The sequence below is a fragment of the Caloenas nicobarica genome, chromosome Z (genome assembly GCF_036013445.1).
Source record: "Caloenas nicobarica isolate bCalNic1 chromosome Z, bCalNic1.hap1, whole genome shotgun sequence".
NCBI classification, from domain to species: Eukaryota; Metazoa; Chordata; class Aves; order Columbiformes; family Columbidae; genus Caloenas; species Caloenas nicobarica.
In genome coordinates this window covers 97,241,904-97,265,687 of record NC_088284.1, presented here as the reverse complement: position 1 = coordinate 97,265,687, position 23,784 = coordinate 97,241,904, and the positions used below count along the sequence as shown (strand labels likewise).

Sequence of the window (23,784 nt, the reverse complement as noted above, 5' to 3'; positions counted from 1 at the left end):
TACTTAGGTTGGTTTTTTTTTCAAAGACGACGAGGGAAAGCAGACACTGTGTACAGGAACTCAGGAACCAAACCTGCTATATTAAATGAAGCCTTTTTAGGAAATTCAAACCATGTTATCTTTGAAAATTTCTGCAATCCACTGAGTAACAGAAGAATATCCCTGAAACTTACCTTGAATCCCACATGCTGCACGAATCCACTTTCTGCATGCATCTGCTGGAGTTTCTGTTTCTTCAATTTTTTAAACTCTAACAGTTCTTTGTATTCAGGTAACTCTCGATATGTTATTGGAATACTTTCTTCATCCTGTTCGTAGTAAAAAAAAAAAAAAGAGAAACATTCTTTACTTTAGGAATATAATAACTAGTAAGACATATATTCCATAAATCACTACGTATGATCAATAATCTTTGAGAAAATGCTGACAATGTATTCTAACTAAGAAACATACTGAGAAATCATTGTTAAAAACATCGCACAAAGGAGAGCATACAGCTAACTTAGATTTTGGGTTGTATTATTTATACTTTTATCATTTGCACTAGAATAAAAAGAATCCATTCTCCTACAAACATGTTTCTTCTGGTGAAGAGCTGAGCTGTAGTAAAAAGGAGAGAGCAGTGCCTAACTTTAAATTCCTAGTTCTTTTCTCATCCTAGATGCCTAACTGCAATTTGCTTGTGCATACATTGTGTGCAGAATAGCAGCTGCAGGAGAAGACTTCATTTACTACAAAGCTAGTTTATTTTAGTTTTAAATACTTGGCAACAGATATACTTGAGAACTGAAATTTCAGGTCAGTTTTATCAAGTTAATTGATCTGTCTCTTTGCTTTTTGTGGAATGGTATGGAATTATACTATTCTAAGGATAGTTATAATCACTACTTCGAAGGACTTTCAAAGCTGTGGAGACAATAAAACCAAATGACACCCCAAAACTTTTTACAGTTTTTAGAATTTTTGCACAAACTCAGATTTTTAAAAGACCCATAAATCAAGACGGTACCAAGCTTCCATTATACGTATTTTTTTATTTGAAGACAGTCAATCTTAACAGTATTAACTTCTCACCTTTACCTGTAAGAATAAAAAGTGACAAGAAGCATCATTCCATGACTGGAAGAGCAGAAGTTTCAGAGTTATCCAATGCTTTCATCCCTTTGCTTCATGCTGTCTCTTAATCGCTTAAGAAAATAGGACGCTATTTTCCCTAAATTATGAAAAAGTTTGTCCTCCTACAGGCTAGTGCATACAACTTTCCCAGAGGTTTTCAAAACGTGGCTCTCTCTTTTTAAAGAAACACACCATTTCTCTTTTCTCTTATCCAGTTTTCTCCAACAGAGGTTGAGGACTTCTATGTTATGAGAAGCCAGAAGCTCTCATACTAATTCAGATGCCTGTTTCAAGACAGTTATTTAATTGTAGCTACTGTACTTGGTAGATGTCAGTTGTTTTCAATGACAAGTCTTTATTGACACAGAGCAGTTTTCAGATTCTATACTGATAGGAATGTTCAGTTATGGGAAACAACAACAAGACAGTAATCAAAATTATTCTAGTGTAGCCTACACACATAATTTCTTTTTACAAATCTGTGAAGATTAAAGAATCTGTATTATTTAGTAAGATTATTAAAGGAAGTGAGCGAAAGAGTGTTCAGTTTCTAAAGGCATTATCAATTACTTAATTGTAATTAATAACCTACATAAAGGACTAGATGGCAAATGTTCAGAAAAATCGAGGTTAGGTAACATGATTAAATTGCGTGGTGATAAGATACATTCTCTTAATCTAAAACAGGAATTCACCTTCCATGCAAATCTTAAAAGATTTTCAGAGAAAAAGTGCCTGGCGGAAAAAACTGTATATTGAATAAACTGCTATAATAGCTCCCTCTGTGGATGCTTCGCTCTGGAATAGGAAGTAGTTGTATTCTAGAATAATTAGACTACTCAGAAAATGAAGTAATCATAACTGAAAGTAAATTCATGTTACTTGGGAATAACTTATTTATACTAAAACACTTTTTCAGGAATGGATAATGCCAGTCAAGCTGACTGGTAATATCCAGGCAAAATCTTTTTATCTTTACAAGGGAACAGCACCTGGTTCTTCCAGTAAAAGGAACTCAAAGAAAACCTTTCCTTTAATTTTCTTGCTGCACTGAGTCTCTTCTCCACCATGCTGATGCAAAGTGGTTTTTTCCAAGACAGCCACTATCACTAAAAGACCTGATTTTCAACACTAGAACAGAATCGTGTACATTCATTTTAAATATAATTCGTGATCTTTTTCTTCCAAATTGCTTCTGTTTCGCACTGATAATGGGGATCTTTTTGGTAATTGCGTTCACCTGCGTCTTTCGACATTACTGTAAGGAGAAATATATCCATCTGGAAATGTTGTGATAGTGAAGAAAGAAAGTAAGCCAAATTTTAAAAAGGGAAAAAAAAAAAAATAAAGGGCACAATTCCCTCATTATCACTGCAAAAAAGTAAAACAGCAACTTCTATCCAAATTAAAATAAATCCCAGTTGATTTATGGTGCTCATATTTATTCAAGTTAGGACACCATGGCAAAACCAAAATGTTTTAGGAAAATATTCAGAACAGTTAGAAAATATATATTTAAAAACAATATAGAACAAAAGAATATTCGCTCAAAACCAGTTCCATTGACATAAAGAATAGTATCCTGCATCTCTTCTAATACACATTTTTCTTTCCAGGTCTTTTAAGGTTCTTACTGGAATATGCAATGTTATCAGGAATGTCATAGATGAACCAAAAGACCATCAGAGAGAAAATATAGAACATAAGTGAAGATGGGATTTAAGACTGAGTAATAGATGAGCAAATTTAATAATTTAAGGAAGATGATGCGGTGTATGTAAAAAAGTCAGTAAAGGAAATGAATGGACTTACACTGGGTGGCCTCAATACTTGTGTTACGTAGCAAGATTTTCCCATACAGGATGTCACTAGGCTCACAAAAAAACCCCACAACAAACCAACAACAAAAAACCCAAACCAAACACAACAACAACAAAACAAACCAAACAAAAAAAAACAACCACCAAAAAAAAAAAATCCTGTCCAGCATCCTAGCAGTGGGATGTAGTCCCTCTATATGGAAGTGGGAATTACATGTGTCTGAATTCTTGTACTATTATTGCACGTGCTAAATTAAGGAAGCGGAACACTACGAGATGTAATAATACATTGGGTTACGGTGTCTACCAGAATTTGCCTGTAAAAACACATACATTTGCTTCTTGGTTGACAACTCAGTCTGTTAGTTCACACATTGAAGTGGATTTAAAAAAAAAAACCCTAATCAATTCAGCCAGTGAAGGAAGACAAAAAGCAATTATGCCAATAACATTCAACTTTTAACCAGGCTTTATGTAACTCCTCTAATACAATACGTCTTTAACCAGAATAATAACTACATGGTGTACATGTCAGATCACTTTTTAAAAATACACAACTAAAACTTTCTAGAGCTGTTTCAGGACGAAACTGTTTATAACTTCTTTGATGTACTTGCGTCTCATTTGGTTTAAATTTTCTGCAATTGGAGGCCTTTATATTAACGATGTGTTTATAATTCAAAATGGTTTGTGCATCTTACAGCAATTTAATACTTACTTGCTGATGTTTATTTTATGGCAAAGATGCTTAATCCTCATATTATTCATTAAACAAGGTTAAAACGACAGTAAGCAAGACATTCTCTTACTGATTTAAATGACATACCGATACTTCCTCTTCTGCTGCAGTATCCATATGGCTGTGAAAACTGGATCTGTCATCATCTTCATCCATATAAACTGGAGGTTCATGAGATGTCATGAAAGTTGAAGGTTTGAAAAGATGTTTATTTAAAGGATGCTGCCGTCTACTTGATGACTACAGTGAAAAAATGATATATTTTTAAAAACATTCCTTGGTTATTATTTAAGTAATCCTCATCGATAAAACCTTGCCAGAAATTCGTTTTTCTCCACTAAGCAGTCTATGGTCTCTCCAATTATTTTTACTTAAATCTCTATATCAGAGCTTCATACAGCTGGAGTTTTTCTCCCCCATAACAAGTGAAATCAGATGAACAGTGCAACAATTCTTTGGTAAGAACCCAGTAAGAACCCTTACCATAAAAACCCTACCATCTTAGAAAAACAGACTGACAACAATAGAAAAAGAAAATAAAGCTGTTACGATTTTGAGGACTGAGAACTAAAGTGCAAATATATTAAAAAACTTCCAAGAGTTATGAATGGTATAAGACTAAACAAAGAAATAGTTTTGTACAGATCCAAGTGAGAAGTCCATGCTTGACTCTTATCATCAAGGTACTGCATTAATTTGTGCCTTAGAAAATCTAAGCCTAGGCTAATTGTCCAGATTTCTTTCCTGTTCCATGGAGAGAAAAGGCAATTGATTCCACCGTAAACTGGGTTTCTAAGGGTTAGAAAGAACTGCTCTCTGAAGGTTCTTTTTCATCGCCCCTGACTGGAAAAGGAACCTAAAACCCGTTAGATGAGATAAATTACTCCATTAATGTATATCTAAAACCTTTCAACTTTAATGCTGTCTGAAGGTGTAGAATGCGTGGCAGTTTTAAAATAGATTACTTAAAGGCGCTCAGCCCCTACTACTTATTCCCCATGGAAGAATATTAAATATCAAAAAAGAGGAATTTAGGGTGAATAAAACTGACTCAACTTTTTACTTAGCTACTTTCCAGACCAGCATTTTGACACTTTAAATGTCAAATCTTACATTCCTCAATTCAAAGAAAACAGTGTGAATCAAAAACCAGAAGTATGAAAAGTATATTTTAAAAAATCATAAAAGAGAGGATTGTCTTACACTGTGCCAAGCACCTGTCATACAGATAAAGCATAAGAAATATTTACAATAGTTAAAACTTTCTCTTTTTATGCAACACTTTTTACCCCAAAGGTTCCTATATCAGTTACAAACCTGTAGTATTATAATACAACCCTTTATCTACAAAGATGGAGTCAAACTCTGAAGAGAGATCTAGCATTGTTTTCAGTTGTTCAGAGTTTAAAAAGTAAAGGCAAAGATCACACAAATTATCTTAGACGGAATGTAGCTATGCAGAGATGTGTACCGCAGAATTGAGCACAGCTCCATTCACTCTGAAGGGAAGAGAAGAAGTCTGCAGTAATGACTGGAACCTGCTACCTCAGATCTGCAGAAGAACTACAGTGCACAAAATAAAAATTAACATTTTGTTCTAGGACTAGTGTATCATCTATTGTGTTTTTTTATTTTTTCCACCTTTGGCCTTATGATCACTGATTTCCTGTGTTTTGCTGCTTTTATGCTTTCCTTTAAGATTTCAACCCCCTCAAGATACTTCCATTTATAAGGTTAGATGGTATTTCAGCTTGAGTTGACACCGTGATTTAAAATTTCTGCTAACAGAAAACAGTTCTGCATTCAACACTAGATCTGGTAATCAAGAAAGAAAACTGTGCCCATGCTTAAACAGTAGCACTGTTCCGCATACAGGTATGACATAGGAATTTAACTAAGGACTTTAACTCTCTTTTTAACATGATCCTACTTCTGATGAAGAATGAAGTAAAATACTACATAAAAGCAGACAGTTTAAAAAATAATTTTTCTTGTGGGAAATGTATCTTCTGGATTAAGCTAAAAGCAGGTGCACTAGTAATATTATATAAGCATTAAACTGAAAATGATAAGCCATAATTGAAGAATTGAATACTAGAGTCCTAAATCTCTGATTCAGTTTTATTTTCACCAGGTTATATAACGGTTATACAAGAAAATAAACTGATGCATCCTGTTTCATTTCCTGTATCACTTATCAGAAGAGACATTATGTCATGATGAGATATATGTAGCAACTTCAACAAGATGTTCAAGAACCGAACAGGCTTCTCACTCCCCCAGTACCCATTTTAAAAAAGCATCCTGGGCAATCCCCATGGCGAAATCCAAGTACATTCTTGGGAAGCATCCCTCTTGACACAACTATTTACATTAACTATATCTGGTTGTCACTCTCCCATAGGTATATGCTTTAAGTTCAGCATCCCATTTTCATACTTCTGTTATTGGCAATAAAGCAGATACTGCACTTTACAGCACTATGTGCATACTCAACATGAAAATAAGGAGGAGCACAGCACAAGCATGGCCTGGGCTCCCAGTACCCCTTGCATTTCCTTTCTGCCACATTATGTTTTCTCCATTGGAGACTTGGGAATAACTCCAGCACAGTACAGTGCTGTCAATCTGTGCTCTAAGTAGACAGCTATATTAGCAGACTGAGAGCTCAATTCCCCCACATATGCTATTTGTTTCATTTTTCTCATCTGCTGTATTTCTTACATGGGATACAAATATAAAATGGAGACACTACTTCAATACAAACCAGGGCACAATGACCTTACTCTTATGACTTGGTAATAAGGATATGAATCATCCCATGAAAACAGACGCTAAGTATTAGATTTCTTCTATGTATAAGCTTAAGTAAAATCTGTAGGATGGCAGCATTACCACTGTAGTAGGAGAATGTTAAGAATTTTATAAAAATATGTCTCACTCCTGGTTATGCTGGGTTTGCACACACATCAGTGGGCTTAAAGAACTTTATGGATCACTGTTCAAATTAGTGAAAAATACGGTTAAAATGTCACACATGTACTGACTAAGTATTCCCACTATTTATCAAATACAGTGATCTGCTGCCTGGCAGCATTGCTCACATTCTGTAGTAACAGTCTTTCCAAATAAAACTAAGACGAAAGAAGAAAAGTCATGTGACTAAGGTAATATAAAACAGTACGGTGACATAAAGAACTTAAAAGATTATAATTTGCAAAACTAAATTTTCAACCTCTTTTGAAATTAGCCCTACAGTATGGTAAAATGTACAAGTAATTTAGAGTTCTAACAGCCGAATCTCACCACAGTATTTAAGGTATCAATGTTTCCAGCTGTTTTTTTGGTTCTTCTGCCAGAAAGTCCTTTTCCATGAGACAAGGCGGCAGACAAAGTCATGCCCGCACCCTCCCTGCCTCTGTTTACAGAGCAAAATAGTAGATTAAAATCCTGGTGAAAGTAAAATGGCACTACTATGATGGATGGCAAACTGGAACGCCACTGATATGAGCACTCATTGTTTGCAGTAACTTCAGAGAATAATAGGAGACAACTGGAGGTGTGTAACATTTCAAATAAGTAGAGCTGAGCTGTGGTAGGTCTTTCTATCAGGCTGCTCTGGCAGTAACTTTTCTTCCCAACCTTTCAAGGGAGTAAATCTGCAATTTTGCCTTTTTGCAGAATCAATGTAAGACTTACTCTTAATCAGAAAGTATCATGGACACCTGGATGCCAAAAAGTTACGTTACTCTACAAAATGCCATTGTAACAGGTTTCAAAGAACTTTTGTAAACACAATGGTAACAAACTATCCCCCCCACCAAACAAAACCCCCACAAAACTGGATACTGCCCTCTTCAAATGCCTAGGGCCCTTGTTACTACCCAAGAGTACTAAATCATTTAAATCAAAATGTGTGACTGGTCTGCACAGAAATCCAGAGCCTTTTAAGAAGATTTCTCAGACCCATATTCTTTTCTTATCCATTCCATGATCAGGAAAAGCACTGTATTTTAATGGCCAATTATATGACCATTCTACTTTAACGGTCAGATATGTTGCAAATCAAAATAAAGTATGACATTTCAGTTTTAAGCCTATGCTTGCGCTAGTTCAGTATGCTCAGTTATACATAACTTTGTTTTTGTTAATTAGAAAATGACTGTACAATATGAATTATACAGCTCCCTGTCTTCTTCCAACAGGGTTCTCATCATCCTCTTCTATTATAGATCAATTCAGGCAAACTTACAAACAAGTAAAAAGTATCCCAAGACCAACCATTCAACCCTGTTAGTTCAGCCTGCAATCTGACTGCTGTGTTCTCTTTTCTGACATGATGATCTGATAGAGATGTAATTAACGGATGCTGATGTGAAATAGAGTAACACCCAACTCACTCTACGGTGCTAATTGCAAAAGAAAAAGATTACTTTACTGAGTAAGAAATACATGCAAGGTGGAACTAGTTAGTAAGAAAGCACTAATAAAGACTTAAATCTATTGAAAATGTTAATGATTTAGACTCAATTTGCATGTAAATGCAAACACAAATATGGAATTTCTGCTGTCATATTGTCTCACCTTTTTGGAGTATAAATATAAGTTTGGAGTTCTTCCTGGAACTGGAATACCAGCTTTAGTCAGTTTAATAAAATATTTTTGCACTCTACTGGCAACCTAGAAAAAACAACACACAACAATTAAATGTCAAATGAAATGTAACATACTTTCACTTCAAAGTTTTGCCAGCATTCCTAGATTGGTTCTGAATATAAGGTCAAGAAATGTGCATTTTGTACTTTGCAACAACTACTCTAATCTGTAAACATACAATATCAGCATTTTTTACTTTGGGTCAAAATGGAGAAATTATTTCATTTTAGGGGAAAAATCCCAACGAGTCAGACGCAGAAACACTTTGTGTCTCCACATCTGTTTCCTTTTGTTTGTCTTGGCCCCAGTACAGAACCAATTCTTCTCAGACTGTTAACATGTCTGCCCATTCCACAGTCCTGAGGTGCAGGAAATGCAGCACTCAAATGTAACTCAGTCTGAGAACAGCTGGTGTCACTATACGTGCTATATAGAATTAAATGCATGTTGTCGAAATCTAATGAACAACTAGGTCTGGCTTTGTCATAGGTTTGGGGCGCTTTTAAAATTCTATATTTGAGATCGAGAATAAGAGTCACATTGTTATTAGTGAAATGTAGGCCCTGGTTTTGCATTTTTAAGGAAAAGTAAGGGACTATTGAGAAGATAATGGATTTTATTTATTGCTTTAAAAAAAAAAAAAAGACAGCTACAAATGAATCTTCTGTGAATCTGTATCAACTGCTAGGATGCAGTGACTAACATCACTACTACCACAGCACAAGCATTGAAACAACACCCAAGCAGTCAAATCTTTTTTTCTAGCAAAATAATATTATTGTTTAAATTATGAACGTTATAAAAATTAAACTCTCTTTTTTACTTCCTCAGTTTATGAATTGTTGGGAGTTTTTTACAGAAACTACCGTCAAATGAGAAATAAATTACTTAAGTGCTAAAGAGAAACCTGCATACTATATCTTATCAATGCTTCCTGAAAAGCTTTAAAAAAAAAAAAAAAAAAAAAAAAAAGCCAAAGAAAGGGATTACTTCTCCAAGTATTTTCCTTCTTACTTGCTTTGCTGTTCTATTTCCCAGTTCATCAGCTATCTTCTGCCACCGTCGCGACTCTACTTCTTCTGGTGGATACTTCAAAAGCAATTGCTCAAGTTTTTTCTAAATCAACAGGGGAAAAAAAGTAAATACATCTTTCCTAGTAGAGGTATGAGTTGTCAAAAGATGTGTATCTACGTACATGTGACTCCGAACTTCTAAGTGCTTTAAACATTATTACACAATTTGCCTTTATTCTCATGCATGTTACCACAGCTACAAAATGGAAGTTTCCAATTACCTGTTCTTCTACAGTCCACAGCTGGTTAAAAGTTTCAGGTTTGGTCTCATCGCAAAGTCGCCCTCTTATCATCTGCTCAATACAGTATACAAAACAGAATATGTGTTTAGAAAAAGTACAGTTAGGATAACTTAACCCTTTTCTTGTCTAAGTAAAACTAAACCCAAACCAAATAAATGCATGAAAACTTGAAATAAAATTAGCCTAAACCAAAAATAAGTTCTCTGATTTGAGTACACAAATGAAATGTCATCGGCAACATTAACATCTGAAGTAACAGTTAGAATTATCCACATAACCATATTAAAAAAGAAAAAAAAATTCAAAAGGTACTATTTGGTAAACTTTTATCTTTGCTTTTGTAACAACTACCTGTGGACGACTGTTTGTAGAACCTTCTGGACCATCACTTAAAGGCAAGACAGAGTATGAAACTGACTCTCCATCTTTCTTGGGATCCAAAGGACTTTTTGGTCTTGCAGGTATACCTACTGTGAGCAACACAGGAATTATTAAACCTCCACACTGGTCATATCTTTCTTGTAACGTATGCCCACTTTCCTTTTACCTTTGTCAAAAATCAGCTTCACTCTCCTACTGTTACGTTTTCGGTTTTTGAATTCTCTCTCAAAGTTTCCAAGGCTAGTGGTGTATTGGTCCCAGGCAATCTCAGGGAGCTGAACAACTCTCTGAGGATACGGAAGACCCATATCAACCTGAAAAAAAGGAATGAAAAGTGAAAAGCAATAGTTAACACAATTGCTGTATATTCAAACAAAAACCTAAGAATCCTGAAAAGTTATGAAAACCTGATACTGCTTTTAAGGTAACAGCAGAATTCAAAATCATAATTTTTAAAGTGTCATGAAGCACACAGTCTTTTTAAGGAGATGACATTTTTCAAAAATAATACACAACAGTGCATATAAAATATGCAGCGGCACGGTCAATGATGGCTTATTGAGCATAAAACTTTAAAGCATGTATTTCACAGTTGAAATTCAGTGGTTTTGACTTCAATATCCTGCTACTGTCAGTTATCTGTCTTTTATTTTGCTTAAACACACTGTTCGCCCAGGATCTGTACCTTTCTTAACACAACAAACTATAGGACTTGGAGCTTTATCATATGATAAACCTAAACTTCTCCCATCAAAGAAATCAATGTATGTTTTACACTGATTTTGCTGTTTTCTGCCTAGAACACAACTGTTGCAAAGCTCACCACATTATTTAAACGTCAACCTTAAGAGTATCATTCACGTTCTTTCAACATCCATGCATGCTACTAATTCATCTCAAAATTTAATGGAAAGGCAACTACCGAAACCAATGGGCTTACATCAGACCACTCTACAAATCTAGGTGTCTACAAAGCTAGGAAAAGAGCACCATAAAATATCTACTTCATTCTTCGCTGAAATAGAACACGTCACTACCAGACTAGAAGGTCAAGCCTGCTTGTCACTGGCAAGCGTAGCAGCAAGAAAGTATTCAAGCTTTAAATGTTTTTTTCAGTATCCCTGTGAGAGCACTTTTTTAAAAGCTTGAAAAGTATTTCCTTATCAAAATTAATTCTCCTCCATCAGACAATATTCTATTATGTTATCCAGAACTCAGGTATGTTTCCTGGTGTTCATTTTGGTTTTAGGCTGTGAACTACCTTTCCCGCTCTCTAAAAAGTAGCCTACCAAATTCAGTCATAGCACAACACTTAATTTCTCTAATGAGAAAAGTTATGAATTCTTGATCTTATTAATGCCTTAGTATGAAGTACTTCCAGTAACCTACAGTTTTCAGGTTGTCTTAAAATACCTACACTACAATTAGAAATTTAAAGATTAGATTTCTACATACCAAAAAAAGGAAAGAAAGCATATATCACAAAATCATTGAAGACTACGTTTTACAGATTTAACACACAAAGGGCCATTCTTGCTTAGCAAAGGTTTTAAACTCATAATGTTTACGCAAGTATATATAGAATTCTCTGATTTCTACAGACCATGAATTACTAGTTATTAAAAAAAAAATTCCAAGTAAGACTTAATAAAAGCCCATTGAAATACCTTCTTCTGGAGTCTTTCCACAAATCCAATAGGATCTTTCAGTGCTTCTCTCTGGTGTCTGCCTAAACTTTCAAGGTCTTGAACTGCTTGAGTACGTTGAGCCTCGAGTACAGCAATCGTCTGTAACAGTCTCTGATAACTACAGAGACAAAGGAAAACATCTCACTAAATTTGTCTTTAAAAGTGACGCCTCCCATCTAAACGCTAGCCATGATTATCTACTAGCATCTACTAGATTTCATAGCTTATCTCAAACAGTTCACAGACATTTTTACTGAATTATATAAAAAACTATATCAACAACTATTTTAAATAGAGGAATTTATATAAACCCATGAAAAAAAAGTCAACTTCCTTCAAATGTAAATTCTATACTAGCTAAAACAATATAGTATCAGGGACAACTTATTAATGTTCTCAATAGCTATGACCAACAAGCTTTGCTTACAAAGTTAAAAATCACAAACAAAATGACCTAATTTCTATTCCACTTAAAAAATCAGCTTCCTTCTACCCCAATACAAATGACTCTGTGACAGAATTTTGAAATTTCGCTCAACGATCCAGAGGGTGGACAGGAATGACCCAGAAACTGTACACAAACATTTAATATAATCCTCACCTTAAAGCAGAACATAAGAATCATTTATGAAATGTAACTACAAACCAAGAAACAATTTGCAAAATAAATATATACAAAAGAGATCCATCTAAGAATACAGAAGTTGAATGAAAATGTCGTTGTTGCCTCAAAACTGCCATCCCAGGCTCACACACAATTTTGATTGTCTATTGAACAGACACATTTGAGAGTCACTGATGTGACTGTCATACCTGTACCCAACAATGTCCTCTTCCCAAACTGTTTTCTCTACAGCTAAATCAGAGTCAGGAAATCATACAATATTGTAACACAGCCTTTAAAAGATGGGTAACTACATGCAATACCTTTTATCAGCTTTATGGTTAAAGTTATCCACTTCAGTTTCTGAATCATGTAGTTACCCATGGCCCCTGTTGTTGCAAATTATGATGTATCAACTTTTTTTGTGAGAATGTTTTCTGGCATTTATTATTACAACTGTTCAGCACAAAATGCAACCTAATGTATACTAAGATCAGGTAGGATCTATTCACTACCACACTATTTCAGTAGACTTCCTTTCTATTCCCTCATCACTAAAAAAAAGATAAGCCTAACGAGATGAATTCCACATGTATTACAGAAAAAAATCCAGAGGTTCCTGAGCTAATGCAAGTTTTCCAATTGACTGCATTGGTAATTGGGTAAGGCTTCGAGTGGATGGAAGTAAACAGCCTGAGGGCAAAATACAGCCTTTGTACCATCAAATATTGAAGTTTCTACCTAGACATTAAACTGCTGCCTCCCCATGAAAAAGGGTAACTTTCTTTCCACTCAAATGTCATGTTTGAAAACATAAAATATAGCCATATGTTCTGAAGTTTGAAACTAAAATACTGAACTTGTTTAAAACCAGTAGGATACAATTCTGTTCTGAATTTACTATTATTTAAATTTGTCTGCACGTATTCAGGTTTACGGGCAACTAAGACCTAAAATGCTTGTTAAATTGGCCATTAATATTGGAACAGTAGTGGAATATTTTCACTACTGGAAAAATGCTCCAGTTTCTTCTAAACACAATAACTTCGCGTAAAGCAAGATAATAATGGGCTATTTCTGAACAGACAAAAAAACGAACTTCAGAAATAACTTACAAAAGCAGTGACAGCACATCTAAACTGGCCTGAGACAACACCACAGTTCAGATTGCTTACGGGCTTACAGGAATCATCACAGGTGGAATTAAGATCTTTCCGTAGTTTTTACAAACAGCATCTGCTCCCTGCCCTGTGCGCCGGGCAGCCTGTCTGTGCTCAGGTGGACCCGCAGCACCTGGAGGCAGCAGCCTCGCAGCTCCGGAGACATGAACACAAGCAGCCCCCTAACCTGGGGGATGCAGATGCAGCTGTAACAACACAGAACAGCTTGATGGTATCTGGGGAGTTGGTTTACCTGCCCAACAGAAAGCATTTTCCTATCAGCGGGTGCCAAAACCTCTGTACAAGACTCTGGAGTTAACTCTATTGGCAGTAACAGAGCCTCAGTAGCAAAACACAAAAACTTGCATCTAAGATGATGTTAAATAAAACCCTGCCTTTCTTTTCTTGAACCATTTTGTACTGAAGTGATTGCTTTTCCAAATGAAATGGAAAGAAAATAATAATTGCATTTGAAACATTTACATTGGCAATTAGATGAAGTGCTAGTTTAATGATGATTCATGTGCTTAGAGTGGGGGAAGAAATCATCTTAATGAGGTGGCCGTAAATAATTAAGTCTGAATGGAAAGAGGAATTACATTTGAGAAGAAATAACAAACAAAACAAGAGTAATGAACTCAAATTATTTCCCTCATTAAAATATTCATGTGACCTTAGTGAAGGGATCATGGACTTGAACATAAATGGTGCAGAAACGGTACCTCTGGTCTACATGGATATTTGTGAAATATTACAAGAATGTCAGGATCATTCAAAGTAATCTAATGTGATGTTGATCTGTGGCTATACAGCACTATTATCACGAAATAATTCAAGAAAAGGGGGGATTTGAGCAAACTGTTCAGACAAAAAGATTTCCCAGTACTTTTTTGGACCTCTGCTAAAGAATAGTATTAACTTGGAGCTATTCAACTTCCATATTCAGTTTTTGTTAATGAATATATTCTGAAGCCCAGGAATAAAGTCCAATTTTATCAAGTGAATATCAGAAGTACTGAAATGCATGAAAATGTGCATTTTGGAGTCTTACACTGCCAAGAAAAAAATTGAAAATACTAATCCCGAAATAGATGGTTGGCATATTTCATATTCAGGCACTTCAGACTGGCTGCAGTACTGCATTTTCTCTAATCCACTGCACACTCTTTTAAATTCCAACATAACTTTTTAACCAATTGCATTATAATATGTCTGCATATGTTCTTTTAAGTTTTGAGCCACTACTGTTTTCACAGCTTTATACAGACAGGCTTTTAGTTCTCTGGCCCTACATGACTGTAATAAAGCCAAGTATTTTTCTGAAAAAGCAGTAAGCCAAATAACAACGGACACACTGAACACTTTACTGAAGTCTCTTCTCTATTCTGGCTTCTTAGCCTCAACCAGTAACATAATACTTCTGCATAAGCAAAAGACACTGTGCATTATTTCCAAGACTAGGAGGAGAAAGGAGGGAGAGAAAGGAGGGAGAGAAAGGAGGGAGAGAAAGGAGGGAGAGAAAGGAGGGAGAGAAAGGAGGGAGAGAAAGGAGGGAGAGAAAGGAGGGAGAGAAAGGAGGGAGAGAAAGGAGGGAGAGAAAGGAGGGAGAGAAAGGAGGGAGAGAAAGGAGGGAGAGAAAGGAGGGAGAGAAAGGAGGGAGAGAAAGGAGGGAGAGAAAGGAGGGAGAGAAAGGAGGGAGAGAAAGGAGGGAGAGAAAGGAGGGAGAGAAAGGAGGGAGAGAAAGGAGGGAGAGAAAGGAGGGAGAGAAAGGAGGGAGAGAAAGGAGGGAGAGAAAGGAGGGAGAGAAAGGAGGGAGAGAAAGGAGGGAGAGAAAGGAGGGAGAGAAAGGAGGGAGAGAAAGGAGGGAGAGAAAGGAGGGAGAGAAAGGAGGGAGAGAAAGGAGAAGCTGCTGACAATGTTACTATCCATCTTCCAAGGTTCTTTGTAAATAAGCACAATTATGATTCAAGCTACCTCCTGCAGTTGCGTTAACATTATCCTAAATTGAAAAAGCCTAATGAAGGTAATGAGAAAGTAACTGGAACCTTGATCACAAGTCTGCTGCAAAACTGGCTCCATTGTCAATGAGGCAAAGAGCAACCATCTAAACTATCTAGCTACAGTTATATCATTTTCTCTGAAAGATTTGTGAGGAATTACCAAGGAAAATCATCTCACATCCTCTGTGAAAACAAAATAAACTCATACAACTAAAACCGCAACAACTGAGTAAACCCCGTCAGTCATATCCCCTACACTGACTGAAGTTATACTTCTCTCAATTCTAATTACTAAATTGTTAGCACTTACAAAACCCGAAGCAGTTGTCTTTATAGGAAAACTTTCATTCTGCAGAATGTAATTCTGTTTTTCCACAATCTCAGTACTTAGATCATATCAATTGCCAGGAAACTTTCAGATGAATAGTTGAATAATTCCATATAGCACAGAAACAGTATCTCTGTGCTGAAAAACCTTGATTAAAATGGGGTTTTGAGGGACCGATATTTAGAAAAGAAAAGCCACTTAAAGACTGATACTGATCAGCAAGTTTTCCTGCTGATTCCACTGTTCTGCTGCTGTGATAACTACTCCACTCTTGGATTGCTCCATAAAATAATCATCACACAGCGGATCCATATTTCTGGAAGTCCTGCCATAAGCAATTAGTTATTACACTATTCATTTCCATGAACCTTCTTCTAACAGTGATTAGGGAGACAGCAGCCTCCTCTCTTGTCTGTGATAAAGCTTAAAAATAGTGCAGCTAATACCTTAAGGAGACCCGTTTCCATTTTGATCCAGTTTTCTGAGTTCTACTTTCAAGATGCTTTCTTTATCCCATAAACATCCAATAACACTATTTACATTTCCAGATTTAAATACCAAGAGTTACACCTTCAAGAGGAGAATACCTTGTACTTTAAACAGTAAGTGAAGGAGGGATGTGAGAAACTGATACCACGAAATGAAGATTTTAACTTTTGGGTGGCTAATTCAAATTAGTGGATGGAATAAAATAAATAAGTAAAGCGCTCCAGTTAAATTGCAGTAAATGTGAAGCATTAGTTTTGTCCTGCTGGACAACATAAGGGGCAGACATAAAAGTGGCTGTTGGTAACATTCACCAAACACCACAAAAATACCAAACCTCCTCTAAAAACAAGCCCCTTACAAAGACTCGATGCTCAAACATTTAAGAACACGAGAAAATTTTCTGACACTGGTCTCCATAAAAAAGAATTTTCATCTTAAATACCTTTATCCAAAGTAAACTTACACACAAACTTGAAATTAGCAAGAGGTATCTAAAAACACTACCGGGCATTATTTGTTGGAGTTTCCTTATCAAACATTCCTACATAATTATAATGCATTTTCTCACCTTTTGAGCTAGAGACTTAGAAACAGCAGTATTACTTCTACTCTCCCTTCAAATGAAAATAAATGGAAGGAGGTCCTTCCCAGTCCAAAGTTTAGTCCGTATTTCATTTTTTTCAAATTTACATAATCACCTCTGAAGTAATGACACAACGAATATTCCCACATTTACTTATATATATAAACTCATGCAACTTTTAACACCTTGAAGTTTCACATAGTATTCAGACAATCTTACAGACACATAGCTAAATGTTTATTACTTGTTTTTAGCATGAATCATATACGGATTTAAAACACTTGCCTTGTTATCACAGTGATTATTTTTCCCTTATTTAAATATTTATCATCATTAGATCACTAATGCAACTCTATTCAGTATTTCTAAGTTGACAATATACTCATTTTATAAAGCTAGCAGGTGACAAAGGTGACACTAACAATGGAAAACCGTAGCAAGAAATTTGTAATTTATATAATAAAATCAGCACGCAGAGTTCCCTGTAATTTATTGTCTAGATGCTCACAGAAATTACTCGAAGTTTTAAAAAAGTCACTTTTACTGATAAAATGTTGTGCTGCTGGTGGTCATCATTTTCCACTCCCAAAACTAACTGCACTTCTACAGTTGTGTGAATATAGTTCACAATATGATAAAAAACATAGTAACATCAATTTTGGGGATTAGAAGGCAAAAATGTGTGTGCCATAATTTAAATTTTACATTTGAAATACTAATTATTTCTTGTGCAGGTAGGATTCTTTTAAAAAACATGGGTAAAATCTATGTAGAAAAAAAATCTACTTTAAAGCAAACTTGTTTTTTGTATTTCCAAGAGCTGTGGCACTAAATCCATACGCATCAGCAGATTTGAGCAAGTCTTTGTTTTAGTGCCATCTACTGGCAGTCCAGCAAAGCACAGATTCAAACCTGCCCTCCTATACCAGGTCATTTTTCACTCTGCATTTTGGTCTAACAGCGATTCAGAAAATAATCCCTTAGTACATGCTAAACTGAGAAAGTATTAGATATTAAACGTGTTATAAGACTGCAAATTACTGTGGGAAAGGGAAACATTAATTGCACTTGGAATTTCTAAGTTAACCCAAGGCAGCTGTATAAGAGATTGGCTTCCTGAAGAAATCTTTAAGTCAGATCAAACAGAATCTTCTCATTTCAAAGAAACATTTTGTTTTGTTTGGGGTTTCATTTGTTTCAATTCAGAAACATCAGACAATGCTCCCAGCTTGTAAGCTTGGCCTGAAATCTTTGCCAGTGTCATGATACAGTAATTCTGACACTGTAAAGTTTCTCACAAATTATTCTGACGTGCATTCACGATTTAAAAAAATCTGTTAGCGCACGAGGGAAGAGTGCTGGGCTTCAATGTGAGACTTATGAACACACATGACAGCAACACGGGAGCAGAAGAGACTGATGAAGAGTGGCCCTTCTTTGATCTCCCTTCAGAAACAGAAGAGTTTAAGGGCATAATCAATAAGGGCATATATCAACTCCTGTCAGGACTTACAGAAGCACCTTTGACTGAAGAAAGCAGCATATGGTAGGTTTTTACTTATCTAATGCTTAGATACTATGACCAAGGTAATCTACTTATAGCCAGTTCCTCAACTCATTATGACCTCAACTCATTAACCTCTTTACACATATCGCAACCTACTGTTCCACCCTAGCTTAACCTCTTTACACATACTGCAATCTACTGTACTTTATCCATATTTAATATTTGTACTTCAGACGTTTTAAAATACTTATAAGTAAACAATTAAACTGCATCTCCATGTAATACATGAAATGACTAAAGTATACATGAAGTGGCTTCTCTGAGTCTACTGGGCCAGTAATAGAAAAAAAATCGCTATTTCTGAATGCCAGCCTCAGGCTATAACACACACTTACTCAAAACAAAACAGAACTAAGCCAAAAAGCACTTAAAGCAAACAAACAAACACCACACACAAAACCCCCACCAAACCAGTAAACCCTACTGCAGTCTTTTACATGGATGCAAAAGAGTCACTTTCCATGCTAATTTCACCTTCCTTCTAACTTGCACAGTTCCAGACTTCGTATTTCAAGCATCTGAACAGTATTTTATTAGTTTTGAACTTGTGGTGGCCCTTTTTTTCTTAAATCCTTAACTCTGTCCGAGAAAGAGAACACCCACCCATGTATTTCTACAGGTGTCATTCTTGTCCAGAGCTGTCCACCACGCTCAGCAGGATTTCACATTAGCTGTACAAAAGCACCTTTATCAAATACCCACATTTCCAGCAAGTTCTCAATTTTTGTTAGTAGCAACTAGGTCTCTGCGCTTCTGAACAAACCTGTAACTTGTTTCAGTCTTGTCAGCATGAAAGGTTAAATCATCATCCATCAGTTTCCCCCCAGTTAACATATTTTAATGTAGCATTTTGATCTTCCTTTAGCAGCACTTTCTAAAGTACTTGCCTGCAGGACAGTGACATTTAGTAGGGAAGAAGATATAGGTCCCTGTCATTCCTCTGTTTTCAAGGCTTGGAGTGACATGAGGAAATGGCAGTAAAATAGTTTTCCTCACAAGAGGCACAGAAAGACAGACCGACAACACACCCCCAACTCCTTCTCCCTGCTTCTCATAATCTCTAATGAGAACAGTGCCAAATCCTTTGCTGAGACAAAATACCATACAGATTCCTCCAGTATCTCCACTTAGATATTATTCTCTGGAAAGGTGCTGGGGAAAGCAACCATTCAGAAGGGGGTAACCCATGTTACCGTGAATCTGACCCGACTGCACAGAAATAAATCCTGTGAAGAAAATAATATGAGAAAACCGGCAACACCAACTACCGAACTCCTTCAATGAACTCTATGCTACTTTACACAGGTTTTCACTAAAATCCATGGAAAAAACTCCGTAATTATTCAGGTATAGATTCTTGCTGTAGGAACAAATGAATATATTCCCTCAAGTATTCTGTTACAGTAATATCTCGAGACTGTAGTTGGATTACAAGACCATGATATGCAATCATCAGAAGCTGAATGTTCTAACAGCAACACAAAGAATTATTCACTCAATCTTTTTTTGGGGGGGTAAAAAAGATGAAGTTAGAAATAAGGAAGAAAATTAATAAAAGGTATATTTTTATTAGTATTCACTAGGATAATAAACCATGGACAAACACAGATGGTCCTTGGTTTAGGAAGCGTAAAACTTTCAAAGGTTGCTATACAAAACAACAGCACATCTTCACCTTAAGTTATGCAAAGCAAAAGAAAGATGTGCAATAATGAAAAACTAAAAATCAGCTGGCTCTTCCTACCAAGAACAAAATTTAAATGAAATAAAAAAGTAGGATCTTTCCTCCTCTCAAAACAGCGTAAGTACTCCCTAGTACCAAAGAAACACTTATCTTGATTAGAACTTATTGCTGAGACTAAACCAAGCACGAACACATACTGCTCGTACAAGTCCTTTCTAAAAGATACCGCCAGTCAGTTTTGCAGTTCGTGATGGAGATGCTGTAAAAACTTCACAGCACAGAAGACCACAACAAATACTTAAGTCTGGTAATGGAGTTACCAGTTCAAGTGGGGTTAGTTAAAATTGAAAAGATACCCGCATTCTCACAGCAAACGCCAGTCACTGTGTGCTGCTTTTCTTGGTGGCATCAATATGCTTACCAATATTTTAGCAAAATACTCAGACAAATACTCCCCACCAAGTAGGAAAATACACTAATATAATGTATTCCTGGTCTCACCAGACATACATTACATTGATATTCCTGGTATGATCACACTTCATCACTTCTGCTTTTGTTAAGTGTCCCTTGTGTGCATGGCCAAAAACACAGCCAGAGCCTCACTCTCCACACAGCTGTGCTGGGTGAGTATGTTACTACCCTGTCTTTTCTTGGGCTTCTCTCTCTTTTTTAAATTCAGGACCATTAATTTCCTACAGCACTGGATAGTTTGAATTTCCTACACCTCAAAATCATTTATTTACTAATATTTAATTTTCCAGTTTCGATGACTTTACTCATGTGGTTCTTTAGAAATGGTAAGCATTTCTAAAAGAACAGGTGGCAAAAAAGTTTCTACCTTTTCCTGTATTAAAATAGTAACTTTGGGTTCATTTCTTTTAATTTGTGCATTTTTCTCCCATGATTTTTGATCCACGTTGATCAGAGAAGTTGGAAAGACAAGTTGAGTTCCTGTATGTTCTCTAAAAACCGGCAGTTTGGGAAGGGGGAGAGACCATAACGCTACTGTCTCCACAAGAGCAAGGCAAGCAGAATCAACTGGTACTGCCAACATTCCCTGGCCAATCCACCAGCAGACACATCCACCCGCGGGCAAGCAGCTCTGGGCTGCAGAGCTGACAGATGCTGCCACACAGGACTCGTGGAGGTGAGAGCGCAGGCAGAAAAGAAAAGCAGGTATCAAGCAAATCAGGAGAGAAAAGAATGCAAGGAGCAAAGGATACAAATGCGAAAGAAATCAAGCTTTGTTTTCCACAGGATGCATTCTTTAAATGAGGATTATACTGCATTTGATAGTGCTGTTCACTAGTATTTTGCTGTGCTTCGTTCAGATGAAGAAAAATGAATTTGACAAATGTACTTGACGTTTAATGGCTCCTAGCGTCCTGTTACTAGAGAGAGAAAAGCAGACGCAGCACGTGCACGAGGCATTATCTCTTGCAAATTAAGAACTCTATTATTTAGTGTTTATAGTTTATGTAATTATAGGACACGATTCTATGATTACAAAAATACTCTTAACTAAACCTTAATATTTAATCTTGCAATAATTTTTCATCACTTACAACTTTTCCATTGATAAGTATTTATAAATAGAAATGATCTTCTAAAACATGATACAATAATAGTTCTGGCACCAAACCATTCTCAAAATACTTAATATTTTAAGCTTGTGTACAATAGAATCAGGATTTCATTAAAAATGTGGTCATATGCACATTACACTATTACAATGTCTTAATATCCCAGGTACCTGCAATACCAAACTACAGTCGATCAGAAACTCATATGAGAAGTTTCTAATTGATTTCCATTATATTTCTATTTTGCAGATGAACTAGTTGCAGCATTCAACTTCGACATCTCTAATTAAAGCCAATTTAATTTTTTGTTACTTACTAACACCACAGACCTATCTACCAGACAGTAGAAACTACTCTGAAAAAAGTACCAATTTTTCATATGTTTAAGTTTTACATTAATCGGCAGTTTAAGAAAAATATCACTATATGCCACACCACTCTTTCGTGGAACAAAGGATGAACTAAAACACATTGTAATCTCATACATGTGGCATATGTGCACCTTTTTCAAAATGACTAATTTCTATTATGCTTCAACACTAAAAATGTATATATCAGTTCTTCTAAGTTGATGATATATTCTATAAAGTACTCAGAGGTGCTGTCCCGGTTTTGTTGCTTACAAAATAGTTGCTGTCTTGTAACATTCTTGACCCCAGTACGGATTAAAACTGCTACTATAGAAAGTAACTTGATTTACTTGATTTATACCAATTCCCTTTATTCCTTAAGATGAAACATTAAAAACCAAAGTCAAGTGCAGTAAGATGAACTTCTACAGACAACTGTTTTAATCTGATTCATTAAGCAGAAACATTGGTGACTGAATAAAATACAAAACCTGAACCACAGGAAATGCAGCAGATGCTTCTTTTCTTTCTCACATTCATATAATATTGAAAGTGCATCTGAAGACATTAACAGTATTAGTATGAATTGTCAATTAAATATTAAATCTTCTTGTATGATACTACATGGTCCCCTGTCTTGCCAAGGTCTCTGCAACAATACAATCCATAGTAGGTGAGAATTCACAAGATTAGGTTTTAAGAGATGCATTAAAATATTTCATTTTCATCTGTCTTCGATTTAAATATCAGTACAGCTATTATGATTTTATATATTATAAAGTAATAAATGAAACCAAAGGTATATGAAAATATTTATTTACTGAATAAACACAAGGTTCTAACTCCTGCAATTGAATGCCTGTAGGAAAGTGCTCATGCATAATTCATGTATTTCAGTGGGCTCACCTACAGCCCTAAATGGTCCCTCTAAAGCTAACCACAATTTACAGGATCCTAGAAATACACCATATAATGCATTATATGCACATGAAAACTCAATTCCTCAATTACATTTTCATCTAGAACTCAGAGCAAAGTGATAAACAAAAATCTTCCCTTGTGCAACCTAATACCTGCTAAATATTGCAAATCTCCAACGAGAGTAAGTAGAGAGGAAGAAGAAAAAAAAAGGGGGGGGAGGGGGGCACTAAATGAAACACTGGGCAAAGGGGGGAAAATGTACTGAGAATAAAATATTGCATAAGACAGAAAATTAAAGTAAGCTACTGCACTGTAAGAAAGAATTAAACTATAAAAAGATACAGCAAAGAGATACAAGAAACTCCTGAGGAAAGACATATGCAAAACACTAAGCACAGCATATAAAATTAAGCAGTGTAAAAACTTTTAAATCAGCAAGTTCAGTTTTGATGAAAACATCTCAAGAGAAAATGCAAAGACTTCTGAGCTAGAGCATATACGCAAAATTCTCAAATATGCATCGAACCGTATTTTTTAAACAATCATAATACACAAAAATTCAAAGTGTGTGCGTAAAAACAGAAAAACTAACATTAACAGTATTTTACAATTATACAATCCCCCAGATCAGTCTATTATTATCTATATGAATGTCTACGTTGCAATAAAATTTCTGTTCAGAGACCTCTGATCTGTCTTTGTAGGAGGGATCTATTTTATTAAAGAGGTTGTGGAACATCAGTCATTTCAGCCTTCTCTCTGAATAATATTCCCTAATTTGCTTTCTGTGATGATTA

The 23,784-nt window shown here is 35.7% G+C and overlaps 1 protein-coding gene across 3 annotated transcripts in view; it reads right to left on the bottom strand.

Annotated features, from left to right (window-relative positions):
* ZZZ3 (zinc finger ZZ-type containing 3) overlaps window positions 1-23,784 on the bottom strand; it is a 58,667-nt gene that overhangs the window by 6,078 nt on the left and 28,805 nt on the right. For 2 of the 3 annotated variants that reach the window (XM_065657206.1, XM_065657207.1), the window contains exons 4-11: window positions 11,695-11,833; window positions 10,194-10,341; window positions 9,998-10,116; window positions 9,626-9,697; window positions 9,346-9,447; window positions 8,260-8,355; window positions 3,763-3,915; window positions 174-308 (exon numbers count right to left, since the gene is read on the bottom strand). In XM_065657206.1, the coding sequence (XP_065513278.1) occupies window positions 174-308; window positions 3,763-3,915; window positions 8,260-8,355; window positions 9,346-9,447; window positions 9,626-9,697; window positions 9,998-10,116; window positions 10,194-10,341; window positions 11,695-11,833 (964 nt within the window). The remainder of the gene's footprint in view (window positions 1-173; window positions 309-3,762; window positions 3,916-8,259; window positions 8,356-9,345; window positions 9,448-9,625; window positions 9,698-9,997; window positions 10,117-10,193; window positions 10,342-11,694; window positions 11,834-23,784) is intronic. The other variant, XM_065657208.1, reaches the window with a different exon arrangement.